The following is a 23,943-nucleotide window of genomic DNA, read 5'->3' on the forward strand; positions in this document are numbered from 1 at the left end:
CATTAATGGTTACAGTGTTAAAAAGGGGGTATTCTCCATTCCTTTATCTTCAACATGGACATAAATTCCCAATGCTGGATGACCCAACTTTTACGTATTTATATGGTGTAGAAATCCCTGAATCCGTCTGTAAATTGATGTAAAAACTCTTTTCTTAAAAAGCATCAGATCTTCACCTGATCTTCACCAGACTTGCTGAAATAATGAGGCCATTGCATAAGAATGTTCTGACTGGTTCGCCACATTTGGAGGGCAGGCCTCAACTATAGACTGTATCAAACATGGACAAAGCCTCCATGTCGTCACCTGTCTTTTCCTGATACCATGAAATGAAGCCAATCTGCAGACGCAGCCACATTTGACATGAGGCTGGCTGTGAGTTTCCTTTCAAACAGCTACAGGGCACCTGGCAGTCAGATGACCTGCACTGTGCCTCTGATTGGACAATTAAATGATCATAATAACTTCTAAACCGCCGAGTTAGAAAAAAATTAATTCACCGTACAGTGTGTGCCAATAATGAAATCATCGTTTTAGACCCAAGCCTTTTTTGAACCAGGCTGTAAATATGCGTTTTAATGCTGTAAAAATCTTTTTTTTATGGCTGGGTGTGTACGTGACTTCAGGTCTTTCTGCAGCCAGCCTCAAGTCGATTCTCTCAGCAACTTTCACACCACTTCCACATAGGCTTCATTTTTACTAAACAGATGTTGCCCCTTGGCCTCAAACACCAAGGTCTGCCCATAGCTCATAGCTCTGCCCCTCTTAACACGCCTCCATTAGGCTGACCAATCGGGGGGAAGGGGGTTTGTATTGTAGGGCACCTTAAAGAGACAGCTGTTAAAGCTATGTGTTTCAAACAGAGGCTGAAAGAAATGTTAAAAACTAGAGATTTATTTTTATTTATCATGTGGATATACTACACAGGCACCAAAGGGACAGAATAAAGAGTAAAAAAAAGACAATACCCCTCTTTGGGGGAAATTAAACTGTGTTTCTGGCTCTGAAAGAGGGGGGAGATGGATAGGGTTCCTTCTGCCCTGAAACAAAAAGGCCAGAGTTTACTTCATGAAAAAGTTTAAGAACTTGGGTTTCACTAAACCGGCTTTGTGAAACAGGCCCAAGGCCATGTATGAACATCCAATTATTTCTACATTTATAACACCATGAAGATGCGGAATCAAAGTCTGTTACACAACATCATCCACACTCCCTCCTAGTATTTGTTTGTTTCTCATTCTGGGCCTAAAATCCAGACCCTGTACCCTTACGAACACACAAAAGCTGACCACATCAGAGCCTGATGGGGGCCTGGAGGGAGCCGCTGTGATTCCGGCAAGCTGCAGGCATTAGTAGGAGAGTAATTAGGGTAAAAAGTTCAACCACAGATCCATGTCTGCAGAGCTGCCAGAAATACATTTCCTCCTGTTTAATGCTGCACATAGAGTTTAATGGCGTGCATTTTGGAAATACACTGCCCGTTTGTGTGTGCTTGTACAGACTCTTCATCATTCTTTGTGTTTATGTGCTGCAGCAGTGCATTATAGCTAAAAGACAGCAAACAGCAGCATTAATTCTAACTGTACTGACTATCATAAACTGGAGAATAAGAGCAAAAGAAAAGAATATATAAAAAAAGTACCAAACAATAAATAGAGCAACAATGAAAATAAATCGACAGTGGGTGTTTATGTATAAGCAGTCCATAAATCTGGCTTATTCCTTCCTCCTTTGACAGCACTGGAGTGGATATTAATATTCATTACCCAAACCAAAGCTTGCATTAGCTCCAATTTTAGCTGTTTTAGACTGCTGTGCCAATTTTCTGTCCAAGTTAAGTGGAGGCACTTGACATGAGAAACATCTGGTCAGGGAGGAGTTCTTTCTTCTGCTCAGACATCTCAAAGCTGCATCAGTAAAATTTAGAGTTAACTTTGTCTTTGAATCAGGATACGAGAGAACACTAAGAGGCTGGAACGCAACACTTATGGGTAACAGAACAAATTGTTCAATGATTATTTCATCAGATGGAAATGATTCTGACTCTAAAAAGTCACCTTTAAGGCGTTGTAACAGCGTCAAGACTTCACACCTGGAATTAAACCTTTACATTGGACAAATTTTAGAGCCAAACCAGATTAACAGGGCTATCAGTTCATCAGTGAAAGGGCTGCAACTGTTTTATAAGATCCAAGATATCATATTGTTTAACGGCAAGTTTAAAGGCACTCAGGAAACAAACAAAAGCCAACTCTACGAGCTGTAAAACAACAGATTTTCTTGTCATGAAACTTGAGTTATACAGCTGTCCAGTCTGTGGGAGGAGTTTTGATCAAAGCAGCGATCTGCAGAAGCTCTTAGGGGTCCAAATGTGAATCTATGACAGATAACCACAAAGTATCCCGACAGTCTATCTTGTGTAAATAATAAAGAACAATTAGGGAAAAATCTGATGTCACAGTTTTAAAGCACTCACCAATAAAAATTGAATTCTGAAATGCTCCCTAAATATAGATACATGAGTCTAACTTCACTAAGCTGGTGCTCCAGTTTCTTCTCTCAAACATCTAAAGAAAACTACATTTTCACTCCTTCCTATACCTCGGCCGTGAAGGAAAGAAACCTTTAGACTCTGTTAAATAAAGTATTAATTGCTTTGACCACAGAGGCCTGCTTTCGAGAGCAGGGTTGTGGTAAAGGTTTGAAAAGTCATTCCTAATCATTCAGCCTGTCGGCTCTGTTTATATGCACCCACTTCCAGCACTACTGAGTTTAATCGGACTTCCTATTTGAAGGGGGAAAACTGGCGAGGCAGAACACATTTTCGACAGACATAAAACAGACATGCAAGTCAAAATAAACGCTGCGGAGTGAAGCCCGAGCCTCGAAGCTCTGCCTCTGCAGCGAAATGTGTGTATGTACATGTGTGTTCGCGTGTGGGGCAAGGAAAAGGGGAAGTGGAAGACCAGATTACAGCCACTCTCATTTCCATGCAGGAGCATGACAAAAGGCGAGCCGTTTTCCTCGGGAGGAAAAGACATTTCCATGCCCACAAATTAAAGACAAACTTTGGAAACTGAGGAGCAGAGATCTGAGTGTTTGTGAATTAAACACCGAGATTGTCATGAATTTAACATTGGAATCCAGGATGATTAAATTACCTCAAAGAAAACCTATGGGGTGTGTTGCATACAATTTAACACTTTACCATATTCAGGCCAGCTTTGAAAGTTCAGCGCCCTTAATTCCTTTTTAAATGATAATTTTTACCTTGTGCATTGAAATAATGATTCTACAGCCAACTATTGTCATCATTTGTCATCAAAAGTTACTATTTGTCAGCAATTTTTGATTGGGTGAATGCTATTCATAATGTTCTGCTATGAATTCCGGATGAGACTAATATTTTGCAAGTCACATGGGCGCCCTCTGCTGGGGAGGCTTGAGAGATTGCGCCCCATGCTGTGTTGATATATAAGACTATTTGTCAAAGTAAATTTTGTTTCTCTTTGGGCTGGTCTTGGTTATTCAGTGTTAGACACTTTTGTGTCGATGATGATTTGCTTTGGAGTAGTTTTCAGTCAACACGTGAACACTTTTCTAGCTAGATCAAGGCTGTGTCATCAATAACCATGATAAAGGTCGCAAACAGAGTTTTCTACATTATTTTTTTCTGTTTTCTAGTATTTTCCAGAGCTTATAACTGCTAAAAAAAAGTCAGAACATGGTGAAGACCTGGACCACAGTTACGTGACCAAATGTCGAGCCTCCCCTCATCCATGTTGTATAGCCCTCTGAAGGGTTTGGCTCTGTTCATTATGATGCTTGTTCTCAGTAAAATACGATCAGGTGCCAACTCAGGATGGTAAATTCTAAAATAAGCTTGGATGTATTAATATTGTTCTATTAAGATTAATATTGCTCCAGCATCTGACACAACAAGAAGTCTTGCATGTCTGATCTGAGATGGGGCTGAAAGCAACAGAGGGGAGCCAATTAAAGTTAAAACATTGAATACAAATGGAAACCCATCAGCTCTAAAACCACAAAGCGGAGACGGACATGGCATGGATCCAGTGAAAATAAGGCATGAGATTAAAAAATGTGGAACTTTACAAATGTAAGCTGAATGCAGTTTATTGAGGTTAAATGTGACAGACAAACACAAAATGACTGTTTTTGGTTATAAGGTGAGGAGGGAGGGATATTTGGTATCTAAAAGAGCTTAAAAATGTGATCAGAAGAAGTTTGAGGGCTTTTCTGTTACATTGATGTTACACTAACTTTGCCTTAGGACCAATGTTTTCACACTTAACAGCTGTCTTCTTTTGGGACTGCTTACGTCAGTTTAACAGAAAACGATAAAAATAAAATTCAGGTCTGGGTCCGTTTAAAGACTCACTCACATAATGAGTTTCCCTGAGTCACTGACAGTAGTCTCTGCCCTGAACACTCAGCGGGCTTGGACAGCATGAGCGTGTGCGTGTGTGTGTGTTTTTGTGTGCGTGTGAGTGTTTTTGTGTGTGTGCGTTCGTGCCCGTGGGTGGTCATAATGTGACAGTGAAGAACACCATAACCTCATGGTGGATAAAAAGCATCACTTCACCAAATCCCCTTAATCTGGTGGCTCGTTTTATACAAATGCTTGATGATTTCCATTTAATACACTTTAAAAGACGGATACATCCGGTCCACGGAGCAAAACCTGTCATGAAAATGCACTGAAACACAAGGGCTTAGTGCCACAATGGGCTTTGGCCATCAAGAGTGTTTTGTGTGTAAGTCTGTGTGTGTGTGTGTGTGTGTGTGTGTGTGTGTGTGTGTGTGTGTGTGTGTGTGTGTGTGTGTGTGTGTGTGTGTGTGTGTGTGTGTGTGTGTGTGTGTGTGTGCACGCTTCTGGGAGATAAGTCAAATTTTCTGCTTTCAGACGTGTGATTAATAACCTTTTTTTTCTAACATTGTAAAATAAATGTAACACTATGGCACAATGTTTGTCATGCATTTACTTTTAATAATACATCATGTCTACGGGACTATTGATGTGCCACTAGGCATAAAAAACAGACTGACACACACTAGTCATACCAACAAGAAACTAAAATAACTAGAGCCTGCACAATCATCAGCACTTTGATGCATCTTAGAAAGTGCATGAAGTCACACGTCAAAGTCAAAGTGCACACCTTAATTGTGACCTTGCAGGTTTGCCTTTAACTGTGTTTATTGGTCAAAGTACCAGAAAAATGCAACATCGTCTGAAGTAACAAGGAAATCATGCCTCTGCAATCTGGTATAAAGACGCAGACACTCAACCCCATCTGGTAAAGCTGAGTTCAGTTCAGAGTGAAGCTTCCTGGACTTGGGATGGGAAGTGTGACTGAGGGATCATTTGTTTATTCATCTTGGGTTAGAGTAACTGCCAATTTTTCAACCTTCACGTGTCGAATGAATGAACACTTCCCAGTCTTGGTTCATACCGGAGGCTCACACGGATTGGCTGATATCGCACACCTCTCCATGAACTGTGTCTGGATGAGCTTCACTGCTGCCTCCACCTACTGGAAGCCGACCAGTGTCCGGTTTGATGACCTGCTGGCCATGTCAGGACTTGGATGGTGTCAGGATTTCGTAGACACCTACTACTATCATGTCGTTCCAGCTGCAGGGTATGTTTATCTGGCTCCACTGAGTGGCAGTTTCACTTCATCATAAAACCTGGCTTCCTCGAGTGCTTTGACCCAAAATAAACTGGTTTGCTGGGATTCAAGTGCAGCAAAGAGGTCAAGAAGGCTGCACTAAGACGCAAGTCTGCAAGTAAGACATAATAGTAGTTCAAACAGGTTCATTTGGTCACCATCTATAACAGTTAGAAAGTTCTTGTAACTGGACTTGTATGTTTTCTTTTATACTTTGACATGTTTCAACTACACACTTCCTAGAGCCTTCTTCTAAAGAGCATGGCATTGTTTTGACTTGTCTGTGAGCTGATTCATAGAGTCTGGCTGTCCTACATAAAAATATAGAGATAAAGAAGTGCACTAGATGACGGTAGACTAGGATGGGGAGGCCTACATGCTGTCAGACACCTGGGATGCAGTCCTTTGACTGATCTACCTGCAGATTCAGGTAGGACTAGCGAACTTCTATAATAGAATAAAACTTTATTTTTCATTGCAACCAGTGCAACAAAATTGGCATAAATCAAATCAACAGGACATGACTCTGAAAACTAAATGTGCAGTAGAAACATGTCAAGGTAAAAAAGAAAACAAACCTGTCTAGTTACAAGAATCATGTTGCAGTGCTGCATGATCACTGGGGCCTCTCCTAATGACCTCCAGCACATATATAAAGGGAGGGTTACCTCTAAAGCAAAGGCAATAGTTATGGACCCCCAGCATACTTTACATGAGGCGTTTCAGATGCTGCCATCAGGGAGAAGGTTCAGTCTTCCCAAGTGTAGCACAAAGAGATATAGACTGTCCTTTATTCCATCCTCTGTTGGTTTCTTAAATAATCTGTTACCACTGTGATCCATGTGTGAACAGTGCATGGATTCTGTGCGGTGTTGCGTTTGGTGTATTTGTGTCCAAGTATTTTATTTTTTATATTGCGTTGACTGTTGTCTGCAAAATGAACTGCCCCTCAGGGACAATGACATTCTACTCTGCTCTACTCTACAAGAAATTTCTAGCTATAGCTAAGAATACTCTCTTGTCAGATAAGTCCACAAGAAAAGTCAGGGAAACAACTCCTCAAGTGCTTGTCTTGTCTTGTAAGTACTACTTACTGAGTTCCCACCAAAATACTGCAGTAAACAAAAAATAAATTGTCTACTATGCCAATGTAAAAAAATACATGTAAAGTCAAGATTTTTAAGTAACAAAGACTTTTTCTATCAACATTATCAAATGTTTTTGGTGACGCCTTAACACAATCACCCAGAAACAAGTGTTTGAAGAAGAGCAGGCAACAAACTCAATCAGTTTGTGTCAGATGAAAAAAAAAACTGGGGTCAAGACACATAGATGTTGCCTGATCAAGTTATCAACATATCTTTGGTGGTTCCACTGGATTAATACTAAAAAACAAGATTTTACATAGTATCAAACTTTATAAAAACTGTGAATGATACAAAAGACAAATTCACAAAAATGTGGTAAAGTTTAAGCATTAACACTCCCCTGAGGAATAAACAATAAAAACTTCTTTAGAACTAAAGACGATCAAGCATTAAGAATGGGACTATAAGCAGCACAATTCATGGCATGGAGCTTAGACGGTGCAAGCCTTTAAAAAAAGTATCCATGGCGTATACGTTGACCATGGTTGCATCTCAGAATATCCATCAGCATTAGCCAGATGCCCGAAATAGCCCATCAAGTAGTAATCTCCACGGTGAAAGAGGACTATATTGGTTAAAAGAAAAAAGGACCACATCCTTTCAGCATCTGGAGATGTTGTGAGGGGGAAGCTGGAGGTTGGAAATGTCAGCGACAGTTCCTAAACTCAGGAGAACAAAGCACGCCTATTCATCACTGAACTTTTGCCCAACAAGTGTGTGCACTCAAACACCCACAAACAGTTAAGTTGCCTCCGTCTTGGCCATAAAATTTACATTCATTCAGAGAGAGAGAGACAGACGCCTGAAATCTGCCTGAATTTTAATACCTGTGCAGCTGTTTAAAAATGAAAATAACAGCAGAGAGAAAGGTAGGATAAACAAATCCTTCACAGAAACGTGAGCATACCAAGCTTTGCAGTGGCACCAGCATTTTTTACTGATTCCTCAAGCCCACTGGCACCGGTGCAAAGGGCGAAAGGGATGCTATACAGCTTTACTGTCAGGAAAATCATTGGATCCATACATTGTTTGGACTTACGCATAATCCTTTCCATTGATAAAATTATGTTGAGTGTGCCTGGCTGGAAATCCACAAGTACAGGGCTTCAGCACACATGCTTTTTCCCTTCCCTGGTTTTCCTTTAATTTGCAAATCTTGTAATCTAAGCCTAGAGCTGACTGAACCAACTCCTAAACCAGCACTGCTGTAGCGGCCAAGGCTCCAATCTGTTTTCCATTTAAGTGTCAAGACGGCATCCTTTTTGGTGGTTAACAAAAGCTGTTATTTCAAAATGATTATATGCTAAAAATTGTGTGAGGACCTTAGTAAGTTTATGAACAGCCTCAATGGAAAGTCCTGTGCCGCACCCGGAAGCCTTTTTCCTTCTCGTCTTTAACCAGAGTGTTATTTACCAAGCACTTCTAAAGGGGGAAGAACCAGGCTGTGCCATTCAGCCAGAGGTCAGGGTTTCTGCTTTTCAACACAGCGCATGTTTTCAGCATTAGTGTCGAGCGACGCCTGGATGATTCGCCAAACCGTCAAAACGCTGCCTGTCTCGGTGTCAGTGAGGACATAGGAAAAGCAGAAGCCACGGCAACAGCGTCAGAGAGACAAGGGCGGCAGTCCCTGGAAAACATCAAGAAGGTGGTCTCCATCAAGGCCCAGCTGAAGACAGACTTCCTTATTTCATTTCCCAGAGAGGATATATTGAGTTAAATTTTGCGTTGCTCTGGAGGAGCAGTGTTTGCAGGAGGGGGGAGGACTGGGCACTGAGAGGCGAGTACAAGATGCCTGAGGGTCTGTCATACTTTAAACTCTCAACAAAGACATGTCAATCCCAGTCCAAACTCTGACAATTCAAGGCATCCACTCATCTGTCCAATCTCTTTTCCCTCCGTCTGTGACGCGTTCAGGTACTCCGGTCGTTATTCCAGCCTCTGTTGATCAATGATTCAGTCACTGAGCTTACGTCACTGGCTCAGTTTCAGAAGGGTGCATGTGGAGGGTTCATAGCAAAAAGTTGGGTGTCCTTTGATGACTTGTTATTAAGAGAAAATTGCTTTCAGATGGAGGACTTGCAGTTCATAACATTGCATCAAACACTTTCCACTTCCCTTTAGGATTTCTTAAAGAAAAAATGACACAAAAATGGGTCTCTCTAGCGGTACACAGAGGCTGCTTCAGTTTTACGGCAGCAAATAACAATTTTGGTAGTTCATGACTACGTCCTTCATGATAAACAAGGTCAGCTTAACATATTTTGCAGAGAGCTCTTTTCTTCAAAGCGATGAGGGTAAATCTTCCTGCATTGTTGTTTCAGAAGATACAGTGGTGTTGCATTTGGCTGTTTTGTTTTTCTGCAAGTTGGCTCACAGCACAAAAACAATGTGTAGTAACATAAACCATTTTCTTGTTATGAACAAATAAACATGCTTTTGCAGCTGGTTTTGTCAGTGAATACCGTCAACAATGTCAACTTATCTTGCACCCGTATTCAGTTTGTTTACTTCTGGTCGCTGCACTTGCCGAAACAGTTCACTCATGCTCATCCTTGTTAGGCTGGATCACTCTGCACCATTCAACATCTTGTGTACAAATCAGTATCTTATTTCTGCCAGTAACCTACCAATCGACCTGTGTGAAGCATTACCACAAAGTCAATGGAAACAAAGCAGCAGGAGTTTAAGTTCTGTGAAAACACCCAGTTGTATTCTGAAAAAATATGAATGCACGTGCTGTTGTATAAAGTACAGTATATAAGAAGAGACCAAGTGATGTTTTGGTAAAAAAATGTAACTTTCATGCCAGGAAAGAGAGATTGTAACAGCTGATGCTCTGAAGAAGCCCCTACTTACTTTTTAATGACAAAGGATTGTTTTACCCCAGAGGAGGGTTAAAGGACTATAGGACTTTTATGTCCCACTGTCCCATTACAGCAAGTCCTAAAATGAGTCTTTTCTTTTTAACTTGCTTTTCTTGGAGAATGGTTTAACTAAATTACATCAGGAGATATAATTTACTTTTTCTAATTTTCTGTTTTACAATTGTACTTCCAAATGAAAACCAGGCCTCGCTTATCTTAGCTGAATGTCAGAAAAACATAGTCCTCCATTTCTCCCTGCTGATGCATCGTGACTTTTGCAGATATCCCTCTTTTTTAACAGGCACTACTTTTGGCATCCCTCAGGGGTCAATGTCCTGACCCTTTTTGTTTTCAATTTTTAGTCTTGTAGGTGGAAGCGTGGTTTCCTTAAGTGCGACATTTATTGAGGATATAGGAGGTTCATTTGTATTCCTGATTTCCTATTTTGTCAAGTTTATCACAGTTATTAAATAATCATGTTAACTGTCATACTTAAAAACATCCTGACACGGCGAGAATTACGATAAAGACGTGAGGTGGATGGAGTTGTAAAGCAGATAAATGTAAGTATGGCAATAGCAGAAATGATCACTGTTGTTATGTTGATTTTCAGCATTAAAGCAATGCTGTAACGTCTGTCGGGAATATGCAGGACTAAGACTGGATTGTGGAAAAGACAGCAAATGACTTCAGCCCCAGGAAGATTGAGGAGGTGATGTCAGCTTTATTATGATGCGTGAACTCACCCAGAGGACCCTGCGCTCTTGCAGACCCCAAGGAGGGGCCTCTTGTCGGCAAAACTGTCCGTCTTCAGAGGGCCTGAGGAGGAAGAGGAGTCATAGAAAGAGGCAGATGAGAAACAGAAAGACGTGCACACAACAAAGAGGGACATTCTTTAAAACAGACATGTGATGCCTCCAGAGCTGCTCACGCTCATTGAACAGGCAGCCGATTACCATGACAGGAAACGTGCTGATTGCATTACTACTGTTGCCCTGTAATTCAATTATGGGCATGAAACATTTCGGATGAAGACGGATTTTTTTTCCCCAAAAAGTGCCTTATTTTGTTCATTAGTCAGCAACTTTCCTCACAAGCCAAAATTTAGAACCCACATTATTCACTTCAAAGCTTTGGTGTCCTAACATGTTCTGTGAAAATAACGGGAAAAAGACGTCTTCTCCAAATATAAAAAGCACCCATTTTCTCCTAAGTGTAGCGAGCATGAGTAAAAGTTTCTTTGGATCTTGTTTGTTTACAGGAATGAAATTATAATAAAGCTCAGCTGAAAAACCAAAAGAAAACATGTTGCATTAATTGGACCCATCCTATATTTTTCTCTGCCTGTCTTGTTCTTGAAGACGGACAGAGGATCAGGGGATTGAGGGAATAGGGGGCTCTTGGATTGAAGAAGATGTTACCCTTTAAAGGACTGTAATTTGAGGCTTGACAGTAATCAGCCTGGAGTTCCTGTGGTATGGCGTGAGAGCAAAAGTGCCTCCACTACCAGCCTTTAACACTCCCGACAGGATCCTTTTCTTCTCCCGTGTTTCTGTCATCAGACTTCATTCCCAGTAAAGATACTGAGCCATTATATAAATATGACTTTTGGAGTCTTAGTGAAATGACACGTTTACTAAAATAAACTTTCTGGTGGAAAAAAATGCAGCATTGTATGGATAGAGAGAACTTTGTTTGATTGTGACTCAAATGGACGGTAATAACAGGACGTGCTGCTGCTTTCCATGTGGAGTGGTGCATGTGTCAGTGTAACAGAGGGGCATGTGCATGTTTGTGTGATATAATAATATGTGCTGCAACATCAAAGACAACATGCCTAGTGCTAATGTTTAAAGAATCACTCTGAGTGCAGCTCTATTGAAAATCATAATGTAAGTGGCCCAAGAAATTTGTCAATCTTTACCTGATTCTGGAACCTGGAGTCTGATGTATTTCCATATTTTTTTATTCCTTTTTTTTATTTCCATCCATGAAATCATCAAACTCTTTTACTATTAACTTAGAAGTGATAAGCCAATGTTCTTTGTCATTTTTAAAACTATTAAAGAATTTTGCCAGGCTCAGACATCACACAAGCTGAGCCACAGTTAGCTTCAGCTCAAATGTATTGGAAAAAGTTGTTTTGTATTTTTTTGTTTTGTTTTGTTTTGTTTTGTTTTTACTTGTTGTAAGTATAGAGTCTTTTATACACTTTATAAAAAAGAAACCTCTCTAGCCATTTCAGCTGTTGGTATTATTGTAGTTTATGATGTAAACAACTATTCCCAAATTCTAACCTTCAATGTTCTTTAAAGCTTTAGTTGTCTCATTTCTTTTTAATACTTGTCCCTATTTTAGCATCTTTGCATAGCTTTATATTTGAAGAGCTTTTATTTACCTTTACCCATGTATGTATCTCACTTCATTTATTTGTATTTATTTACAAAAATATTGCTATTTTAATATCTTAGCTTATCTTTAAGTTTCCAACTATTTTGAGATGTATTTTTTACAGAAATGCATTAGTCTCTACTCTACAATATTTCTTTTAATAATTATTTTTTTAAATTTCTTTCAATCACTGTATGGCATCATAAACTGTATTTCATTTGTACTATAAATCAAAGTTGAATAATTGATTCATTGATATTAGATGCCCAGCATGCAGCCCCTTTTAACATGCTGCTGATGTCGAGAGTCAGGAAACAACCCTTTCTTTACATCAAACTAGCTTGAGTTGCTCAATATTTAATAAACATTTAAACTAACAGAAATCTAGTTGATGATAAACCTTTTCTCAAACATATCTAATATCACAAGTGGCATCTCAGCATGCAGTCCATGCTGACACCATGAACACAAAAAAAAAACGTAACTCAGGGTTTTACAGATTTATTCATCATGTGTGTTGGTTTTGGAATTAGAGGATCTGTGCAGAAAATTATACTACCTGCACAAGTGTTGTTATCAGTAAACAAAGAAAATAATAGAAGACGAAGAATAAAGGATCAAAATGCAAAAAAGCAAGGTTATATTAGAGGTAGCTCAGCTTGCGGCCCTCTTAAACATTCTGTTTGTTTTGAAACCTTTAAGTCTTATTTGATAATATTATCCCTCCAGAAATGATTAGTGACTTCAGGGAATGTGAAGAAAACATTAGGATGGTTAACCAGTGAGCTCCGGTAGCCTCTGGCTTCCATTAATAAATCAAAAATACTCAACACACTGGTTGGATCAAAAGTAAAAGTAATACATGGCTATGAATAAAGATCAATAAAGAAAATATTGTCATCATAAAATATTAATATTTTGAGGAACTTGGCCATAATTGCCCAGTCTTAAGACGTATGATTATATATTCTTATTTCCTCAATGCCCATTTGTTTGGAATCAAGGACAGACTGTAGCCTCCTTTTCCAGGGCAACGGATGTTCAGAAGTTGGAGGATGTAGATAAACGCATTTACCCCCCTTAGGAAAAGCAGAACGTCTCTCTATTCTGGGAAAAGGGAACCTTGCCTTATTATAATCAACACCTATTTTCGGGTCGTTCTGAGTCCGCCCACCCACGTCCTGACATCCAGACAATTGGCCTTTTAACGGCTCACCACAGTGCGACACTGTTTGCGCCCTAGCAGATTGCAATCAGTGTCCTTCCCTCCAGTAGTACAATTCATATTTAGTTTCTGCTGAGGAGAATTGCTTCCCTCATGTGTTGGGGCTATCTGCTGCTTCTTATTACTGTGGTTTGCTTTCATCCACTTCCAGCCCTCTTCAAATGCTGCCATTGTGCGTTGCTGAAATCTGCCAGAAGACCGGAACACGAAGAGAGAACAAAAAGGCGATTTTCTCACCGAAAAAAAAAAGAGCCACAAAGCGGTGGTCTTTATGGCAGTTTTCACAGCGCTGATTGACACCTGCAGAGATGAAATTCAAACTTGATGTCTGGAAAGGAACTAATAAGCGGAACAACTAAACCATTTGCACCACAGCTTTGAGGATTTGAACGCTGGTATTCATACAGGGCTCGACTTTCCAGAGTCTGAAAAAGACACTGGAACCAGTGAAATATTTGTTAGTCATCCCTGGGACACTTTCAGAGTGATGAGGGATGATAAATGGAAGAATTTTAAAGTAGAACGAATCAAGTTAATATTAATGCTTCCATTTTCAAGGAGGTCAGTAAATCTTTAAAATGTATTCTACTGAAATAATATTATAATTGAAACACTATCATTATTGAAACTCTTAATTCATACTTTGCTCTTTAGGTTTGTTCTCTAATGTGTTCACACAGTACTCAACACTGAAGTGAATATTTCCTGGCAATTCTTAACAATTTAAATTTAAATGGTATGTAAAAGTCACATTTACATTTTCTGTTGTTTTCCTAGGATTTAAACAGAGGTATCCCAGGGACGAAGTTACCTGCCTTCATTCAGCAACAAAATGAAGTCTGAGAGATGTCAGATTGACATGAGTCTCATCATGTATAGACCAAATATTCCTTTAAATACTTTTAAATCTTAATGGACCACTGCCTTGATTTTGTAAGTCTGGAACATCCAGGTCTTAAACATCCCCTGTAAAAGCCCTGTCACTATAACACCAGAAAAGGCCTTACAACTATTCTCGTAAAACATGTAGCATAAAGTAAAAATACCCAAACCCTCAGGTTTCAAGAAAATCAGATTCAACTCAACTTTTTTTGTAGATTCTAGCACCATTTTAAAGAGTTCCCCCTGGGACCTTTGTATGACACTTCTAAATCTGTTTTTTATTTATTTTGCAAATTTTTCTTTACCTGAAATTAAAAAACAAGACAAAACATTAAATACACACCTGGTGAGCAATATATGATGCAAAGAAAACTCATAAATGCAATATTTGATGTAAGGTCTTTTTTTGTTGTTTTTCCATGAAATTGTAATACAATCCCAGTTATTTTTAAGAGCAAGTAGCATTTCCATTTTTTTTGGTTTTATTCTGTCCTTCTGGTGCCCCTGTAGCATCTTCACATGACTTACAGCCTCCAAAAATCCCTATTTCTCTCTCCCTGGTGTTTTAAAAAAAACTGTTTCAGCTTCTGTCTAAAACACTTCATTTTAAGTTGCTGTCTCTTTAAGGTTTCCCGCTACACAAACCCCCGTCACTGAGATTGGCCAGTTCTCTGTAGGCCTGTTGGGGGCAGAGCTATTAGCAGACCTTTGTGTTTGAGGCCCATCCCTCCATTGTTTCATGAACCAGGAGATCCTTCTGTGATGACGTTATTTCAGCAAGTTTAATGAAGATCTTGTGAGGACCTTGTGGTATATTGCAAATAGTGTTTTGATCACTTTACAGACAAATTCAGGGTATTCTCTAACACAGGAATATGCAGAGCTTGTAAAAGTCTTTCAAACTCTAACTTCTGATGTACATGCCTGAAAATGTAAGAAGTGAGACGGGCGCAGAGCTACAAGGAAAGTCTACTGCATTATAGTTCTCTTTATTAAAACACAGAAGAACCAAAAGACAACTCCTACAAAATCACACTGAGAGATACACAACAAGATTTTAAAATACTGTAACAGCATGATTACTACCCAAAATATGAAAAGTAAATATATCAGGCTTGTTCAAGAATCTCAATGCAACTTTTGTCAAATTCTCTTTTTATCCATTAGGTCATTTGGTTGCTGATGTCATTCTCTTAAGGCCAAACTGCAAACGTGCATAAAGCATATTAATGAAAACAGACTTCTTGAGCCTTTAAATGTCACAGCACCATGGAGCCAGTGATATAAAAGTGACAGGAAACAGCAGAAGAAGGAAAGAAACTCTGATGGAATCTAATCTAAAACACTCCTCTTCTGTTAAGTTTCATCAATTTGTCATAGTCAATGCAATCCAATGGCTTCATTATTGATGATCTGTCTCGATCTAATATTTAACACTCCCACATTCCTCAAACCTTTTTTGTCGACTTCTGCATACATTAGTTCATTTCCTCCTTCCTCAAAATGACTTTTGCCACTTACTGCTAATGCAACATGTCTGCTGGCAGCAAAACGTGATTGTTTATTGATAGAAAAATTGGTATCTCTTCCTTTCTATCTGAGATGTCTTCCCGCATAACTACAGCTGCCATTTTGCTGCAGAGTAAAACAAAGAAGACTTGAGTATTTTCAGGAAGACAGGCATAAAGTTTGATCTATTTTTAATGTTTGGGGAATCTAAAGAGACATTAGAGAGCGACAGTTTCAGGACGACAGATTCAGAGAGGACACACATGGAAGAAGTTAAATGTAGACAAAGAGAAGAGACACGCATGTTTACTCAAACAAAACATAAAGGCATCTTAAAGACAGGATTAAGATTTAGAGCAGTCAAGAAGGAGATTTCTAACAGAACAGTAAAGAAGTTTCCAGCAAAGCTTTGGCAGCAGAGAGGCCTGCCACCGCTGACTGAGAGCAGGCCAACACTAATCGTAGATTGACTTCAACGTTAGGATGAGGCAGCATGGAGCACTCTTTAATTTTAATGATGTAGCACCACTTAGACAGCCCACAACCCAAAACTGCATTAGGATGTGCCATACAAAATTCAATTTTAAGTGTCGACCTTGAATGCTGAAATCAAGTTAACCAGAGGGATCTTTTTTTTTCCCCAGGAAAGACGTTTTAAATTTATCCTGGAAAGACACTTCAGAAGCCTTACAAAGAAAATTCATTCTCCTGCCACTTCTGCACGTTTCAAGACCAGCAGGAGAACTTTTATATGAAGACACAAAGCTACAGGATTCTTTAAGGGTGAAAACAAATACTGAGATGGGCCTTTAAAGATCTGACAAATACAGCATACCGGTACTTTTTTCCTAAATAGGCAGAAAGTTGAGGAGGGGCTTGAGGATAAGGATTGGAGTTTACAGAAGACAAAATTCTCAGCTGTTTCAGGTCTGACGTGTAAATAATAGTTTTAGAAAGCATAAAATCAGAAAAAGAATTAAGACATTATATTAACATTAATGTGATGTTATACTGGCAAAAATAAGCCTTTTTTGCCATAGATTTGGCAGATACTGGTATGTGGATGGTCACAAAGAGAAAAATGGCATGTTGATGCTGGTGACTGATATCTGTTTTTTTGCTTTTCTTTAATGGCATCAATATGAAAATTTTGGCTTATGCCAATATCCGATCTTAATATTGCTAATATGGCCGATAACCTTTATTTACCAATATCTATATTGGTAAAAAAAAATTAAATAAATAAATTAAAAAAACAACCTGAGATGATGTGTCGAGGTAGTTCAGAGGGAAAGAGCTTTTTGTGGGAAAAGTCAACGATGGGAGAATGAGAGGATCAAAGGATGTAGCTTGCACAAGCGTAATCAAAAAGGGATGTTTTGTCTGTTTTTGGATCAAAAACAGGAAGAGAGACATAAAAGAAGCGGGTCCACTCTTCTTGGGTAGTTTTGGTGTTTTCATAGTCATAGAAAACAATATCATTTGGGTTTTGAAAGATCGTTAAAGATGCTCTGAAAATGACAGCTAATGAGTAAATATCGGCTCACTTTTACACATCAGCCAATACTGATATTGATGCCAATATATTGTGCGTCCCTAGATATATTAATGCAGGATGTTTATACCTAATGTGCAGATTTTCAAACCTCTACATATAATTCATATGTTGTAGAAATCCCCGAATCTGTCTGTATGCTGATCAAAGCACTCTGTCGTAATTACAGCACCCGATCTTCATGAAATGACCATGAGACCTCCCGAACTGATGAGGTCACATCAGGATCTGCTAAATGATTCATGACACATTGGAGGAGTGGGACTCAAACACCAAGGTCTTCACATAGCTCCACCCCTAATACCCTCCAGAGCCTTCCTCATCACTTAAGGAAACATAAATTAAATCTAACTGTGCACACACACACATGCACACACACACACAGAGCACATTCCGTATATAGCGGACAGAGAGCTGAGAAAACCACCACGAGAAACATCTCCCAATGCCCCTTTGTGTGAAGATGCAACACTCGCTGTTTCATTAGTTATCAATAAGCCTTTGCAATAATATTATAACTAGTGGTGTACAGTGAGCGGTTGGTTGTGTGGAGCAGTAACCCTTCAAGGTAATGCATACAGTTTTGCCACAAAGTCAACAGGCAAAGATTAAAGTGAAGGACCACTGTGCTCTCACTTTTTCTGTTGAGGAATAACCCCAGTTGTTTTAGGACTGAATCATGTTGCTTTGGGTTGGTTAATGGATATTTGGAAAGGTTTTACTCACTGATGTGAGGAGCTGGGAGAATGCGAGCAGCTCGCACAGGGCCGTGGCGTACCGAGAACAGCTCCTGGGCTTCCCCTGCCAGCTGAAAGAGAGTTAAAAATTAAAGATTATTCAAGTGAAGTCTTGATATCTGGATTACAAGGAAAAAAAACACTTTATATCACTCAAACCAACAAGAGCTAAAGTTATGGTTTAAAAATCAGTTAATAAGAAATGCTGTTAAATTAGGGCAATGGGTAGTCAAATCATTTCCTATCTTTTCTGTTTGATGTTGCATGACTGATACCACAAATTTTATTTGTGAATAAAGAAGCCATGAGAGAACTACAATCTTTTTCCAGTACTTTAAAAATGAAATATTAAATCACCATAAAGCACAAAAGGCAAGGGGGATTTCTGCAGCACAACAAAAGCACAGGGACAAACATTTATTTGTTCACACTGTTAGGAAAATAATCTGTTCCAACTGTGTGAAAGGGACAGGGGGAGGCGGGCAGGGAGGGAGGCAGGGAGGGAGGCAGGGAGGGAGGGCGGTCCGCTGGTTGAAGTTCCAGCCAGACCACAAAGTAAAATCCACCAAGCACGGAATAAAAGACCCAGCGGCATCCCGATGCAAACGAGCTGCCTACACTCGCTACAACAGAGCCAACAAGGATGGGCTGGGGATACGGGTTAATGCCAAGTGGGCAGAGGACCATGATGTCTCAGACTGAGCTGGACTGTGAGCATAACAAACACTCTGCAGTGTTTCCAGCAGAGCTTACAATCACCCAATATTACCTTCTGTTCCTGATTTTCTCTAAACCTTATATGACCACGCTATAAAAGTTTTGCTGCTAGGGTTACAAGTCAACTACCGAACATTTACAGAACATTTGGGCAACTCCGTGATTGTGTGGCCGCAATAATTACTCAAAACATGTCTCTTGGCTGCTGTGCATTCTGCTCTTCAGAATCAAACACTGGTGCAGATTGTGCAAGACTGCCTCTTAAATAGCGAGGCCTCTTCTTGTGTTGTATGTCTGTCTTACAACTGCTGCAGTGAATAAAAAATTTGGAGTTTCAGCTGACTGCAAAAGAGGAGCTGAAGCTGCAACTATGACAAGACAGTTAAGTTTTTCAGATGTGCTTTGAAGTCATACATTTGTCATTTTGGCTTAAGCAGTCCAGTTTATCTGGAGGAGGAAGTGACCATCCTCAGATAACCGACTTCTGACAGGTTATTTATAGTAGTAACATGTCTATTTCACCCTACAATGGAACATAATTAACTAAGAGATCATCAGATCTTATTTACAAATACTTTAAAGCAGAGTTTGGCACCATAAACAAGCCACAACTGCTACTAATAATGCTTTTGAGCATGTTTTTAAGCAATGTGACTCAACACATCCTTGCAAAACTGTGAAATATGGGCTGTTCTGTGTAATAATAACACACAGCAGAAAACAAACTTCATAAATTTCAAGAAAAAAGAGAAAATAATTTAGCAAAAACTAAGAAAGCAGACCCAGACTCAGAGGAAGAACTTGAAGCCAAACCGAAACACTAAAAGTTGTTCTTAACTTCATCATTAAATCTGACATCTATAGACTGAGAAGAAATTTGGAAAGCAACCGAAAGCACAAAGAGAGTGAATGTGATAAGATAAAAATTGCATGTTGCAGCTCCTGATATCTTTTGCTAAAGTTTGATTCACAAAGCATGTTTCACTTATGATTTAAGTAAAAAAAAGATTGCAAACACAGTCAAAAGTATGGCTTCGTGCCCCATGAAGTTAGCTGCTGAGAAGTCAGACCAGGTTTGAATCCAACCTGCAGTTCCTTTCCCACATTACTTCCCGTGTTCATCCTATTTCCTGCTCTCTCTGCTGTTCTGTCTTTTCTGGATAACAGAAAAATGACACACACAAAAAGACAAAAGACAAAAAAAAAATCCAAAAGTTTGTGGCAGTTTTCTCTTGTTTTGTGTCTGATTATGCAGATGAGCTGTTAGCATCTCCACTTTGTGCTGCACACAGCAGCCCAGTGCGCTGTGTTCCTTACAGCATTCAGACTTGATGGGGAGAGACAATCCTCACCAAACTAATTTAAAATTGAACCTGAGAGATGTCAACAGATTTCACTGTTATACTAAAGCTCCATCCTTAGAATGATCCAGAAAGAGCACTCCCTGTAGATACAAAATACTCTCATCTCCTGCAAAATGGTCTGAACAACATGTTGGAAGTGAGCCCATGGAAGTCCCAGAACAGTTAAACTCCAAACCAGAAAACTAATATTACATTCAAAATAACATTAAGAGATTTCATGCACAGGCATATTATTTTAGATCATCCAGATGAGGAATTGTTGTCATGATAACCAGATAATATAAGCTTGACATTTCTTATGAATAATCTTGCAGATGTTAAAAAAATCACTTTATCTGCACATTGCTAGGACTTGTTAATATTGCTATGAGAATAATTTGCATAAAAATGAGCCTATTTTGCACCAAATCAATGCATAATAGCACAGACATGTAGCCTGCTGCACAGTTTGGGACTTATTTAACTCTTTTGCAGACACTTAGTGCCACTTTTGCACAGGTTTAGCTGGCTTTTGTGTATCAGAAAATGTTTAGAGTGTCACAGAAGCACACTAACATGCAAAGAAGACGTTTATGTAGACAAATGTTGGTGTTTCTGGATGTTATGGACACTTTTAGTGCATCCACCCACTTCACAGATCAGACAAGTTAACCCAGCTCACCATCACTGGCCTGAAATGGCATTTTGGGATAAAGGCTGCCCTATTAGAGAGGATTTTAAAGTTTGCTGATTTCTGGTCTTTATTACTGAAAAAAATCTGTCTAAAGTACTTTAATGGATGTATGTGTGTGTGTGTGTGTGTGTGTGTGTGTGTGTGTGTGTGTGTGTGTGTGTGTGTGTGTGTGTGTGTGTGTGTGTGTGTGTGTGTGTGTGTGTGTGTGTGTGTGTGTCCCAGTTAATGCCTCATGTTTTCAAATGTAATGTCCGTATATTAGGTCAGTGGTTGGTGGCTGTGTGTGGTTGTGTATGGTGTTGTCTGGTGTGTATAACGGCACATTGTTCTAAGTGCAGAATGCCCCACTTTTGTTATTCTTGCCTGCGTTAAATTACAGTGAAACCCACATTATCACTTTACGAGTGCTTTAATCTGTTTGTTTTAAGTCTTTAAACCCATCTGAGGGGATGATCGCTCTTTTGTGCAATTAGTAGCCTTTGCAAAGTGGCGGATTTAGAGCTGTGTTTTTATTCAAAGTGCTCGGGCCGGCGGTGGTAGATTAACACTGGAGACACGAGCAGGTTATACTGATAGCAGTGATAGCTGGAGTAAAAGGAGGCTGGCAGCAGGGTGGATTCCTATACAGGCAAATGGACCTGCGAGGAGGAATAATGGAATTTGCTGGATTAAAGAGAGAAGGGGGAGGGCGGGAGGTTAATGCGCTGGGTTATTGTGCATTACCCCGCCGCTCATCCTCGCCTTACATGGCTCCGTGTGACATCAACTGCCATCAACAACATTCCCACCATTACATTAGTGTCCCTGCGTATGCAATATGCCAAATTGCTTTTTTCAAAGTTGTTTTCCCTGCGCACAGTTATTCATTATATTCATTTCATTTGGTGGCAGGGATTGTTCTTTGTGGAATCACAGTGTCTGCTCTTCTGTTTTAATCTCTCAAATGTAATGCCATAAGCTGTGAACGGATATCTGGGCCATATTCACAAGTGAGCGTGCTCGCCAACGCAGTGCCGGACATATTGGAGGGTTTGGAGGAAGCAGGTGCTTCAGGGATCACGGTGTAACAGGTGCTTATTGGGAGGTTCCATTGCATGCTGCACTATAATGCTGAGGGTAAACAACGCCCAGGATGCTGAGCTTTAAAAAACAGTCACAGACAAACATGTTTCTGTTTTAGGTGATGCATTTCAGGATTCAAACTGAAGTTCACTCACCTTTAAACAGTTATTTTGACAAAATAAATGCAGAATCTTACATATTGTCTTTGAAACTTATTTCGGTGATGTTCATTTTATTCATAAATGCATTTCATTTGCTGCTATACTGAACATATTACAGTCTCCAAACAATATTTTGGGAACAATCGTGCATACATATTGTTGATTTTTGCATATTTTTCCCATTTTATTTAACTGTAAACTGTTAGCAGCATTATTATGAAACAGATATGATTATGAGATATTTAAACTGCTTAAAACTGACAGAAAAATAGCAGCATGTTTTTTGCAACACAGAGGAAATTAAATTGTTTAGGTTCTGTGCCTGAAAAGTACTTTTTCTTATGCATATCTCACTGCAAATTGTAGTTCTTGTTGTGAAATTGAGATATAATGATGTAAATTAAAGGCCTGCAGGCACATGCAGAGGTACATGAGGTACAAAGGCCTTCACAATGCATGCTCGCAAAGCAACTAATTTTACATGGTTTACCTGTTAAAAAAAAAGGGAAAAAAACATCAAAACATATATATTAATATTTATTGAATCTAAATCTAAATCTAAATGTGTACATTGCTTACAAATGTTTTACTGGGATTTTGCCGAAGGAAAATCGATGTCTACTTATTTAAAGAGGTGCTGATGTAGCTAAGCATCATGAAGCTTATGGTTGTAAAAAAAAAAAAAAAAAAAAAAGCTATTTGAGGGATTTCAGTCTGTTTTAAATCTGAAACTAACATCTTTACCAATTCACTTTTATGGATTTTCACTTCCTCTTTACCTCTCTACGGCAATTTTTCATGCCCATACTGTTAAGACCTGGCCTCTGGGTGTCTTTGCTTTGCTGCTGTCTTTTTTATCCTGCCAGAGGTTTGTCCTGGCTGGAGGGACAGCAGCAGGACCGCAGTGCTTAAAGACTGATAAAGGGGCACGATAAAGACCCCTTGGTTCACTGCTTTACTCTCCCTGGCAATACATCTGTCTGACGCACAATTCTGGCTCTCAAATGGTGCCTGAAGACAACTGGTTGTTTTCAGTAGCATTAAACATAAACATCTGCAAGCATTCAGGCCGGCTGAACACTCCCCATAGCAGTTATTGATGTGTTACTTCTGTTTCTGTGAAGAAATAAGACTTTTTGAATGTGTGTCATCCTGTTTTATCTAAGTATTTCAACTAGGCTGAACTAATATACATATACAGGTCAACATTGAATAAATTACGTCTTCCTTAAGTGCATGACAAAATGTGTGGTTTTAAACAAGATAAACACTAAAGTAGCACTGATGTTTCTCTAGTTGACAGGTATTTATTTGTGAATTAAACACATGACTTTTCCATTTTTTCATGCCTACATATCACTTGAATATTGTTTATAAGTAAAGTTAAATCACCCAATAATTTGTAACTCTTCTTACTGCTTCGAAAACATAAAAATGATGTCTGAAGAAAGTGCTGTTCGAAGACAATTATGTCTTAAACAAGAGTTAGACATTTATAATTCAGCTCTGGCTCGTCTACTGACACTCTCTGCTGACACTTTTCTCCCTCAGAGGTCATTTCACCTCAACACGTACCCAGACACACAATTAGTCCACCACAGTCTGCCTCCTATCAGGCGGCGGCAGATGACACCTCTCCACTGTGAGGCGACAGTAATCTACATCTCCTAAACAGCTCTGTCAGCATCCATACAACCAATCACAAATCCCCGTCTCACCAGTGTGTGAAAAAAGTGTGTGTGTGTGTGTGTGTGTGTGTGTGTGTGTGTGTGTGTGTCCGCCCGGGCTCTGCTAGGCCATTACAGAGGGTGTCGGCTCAGCAACTGTCACAAACACTTCACGGCCACTCAGAAGGCGGAGAGCAGGACACCTTTAGTGCTTACTTAAAACGCTGCAAAAAATACACAACCCAGAATCATCCTGTAAACTGTGACGACTGAAAGGGAAACAAAGAGGGAA

General features: G+C 39.5%; 1 protein-coding gene across 3 annotated transcripts in view; it reads right to left on the bottom strand.

Annotated features, from left to right (window-relative positions):
* Positions 1-23,943, bottom strand: part of bcas3 (BCAS3 microtubule associated cell migration factor) — a 410,031-nt gene that overhangs the window by 380,478 nt on the left and 5,610 nt on the right. For all 3 annotated transcript variants that reach the window (XM_074679630.1, XM_074679629.1, XM_074679631.1), the window contains exons 6-7: positions 17,997-18,078; positions 10,455-10,527 (exon numbers count right to left, since the gene is read on the bottom strand). In XM_074679630.1, the coding sequence (XP_074535731.1) occupies positions 10,455-10,527; positions 17,997-18,078 (155 nt within the window). The remainder of the gene's footprint in view (positions 1-10,454; positions 10,528-17,996; positions 18,079-23,943) is intronic.

This window comes from Halichoeres trimaculatus, unplaced genomic scaffold, assembly GCF_033239565.1.
Source record: "Halichoeres trimaculatus isolate MK-OKI-2021-1 unplaced genomic scaffold, fHalTri1.1 fHalTri1_scaffold_9, whole genome shotgun sequence".
NCBI lineage: Eukaryota > Metazoa > Chordata > Actinopteri > Labriformes > Labridae > Halichoeres > Halichoeres trimaculatus.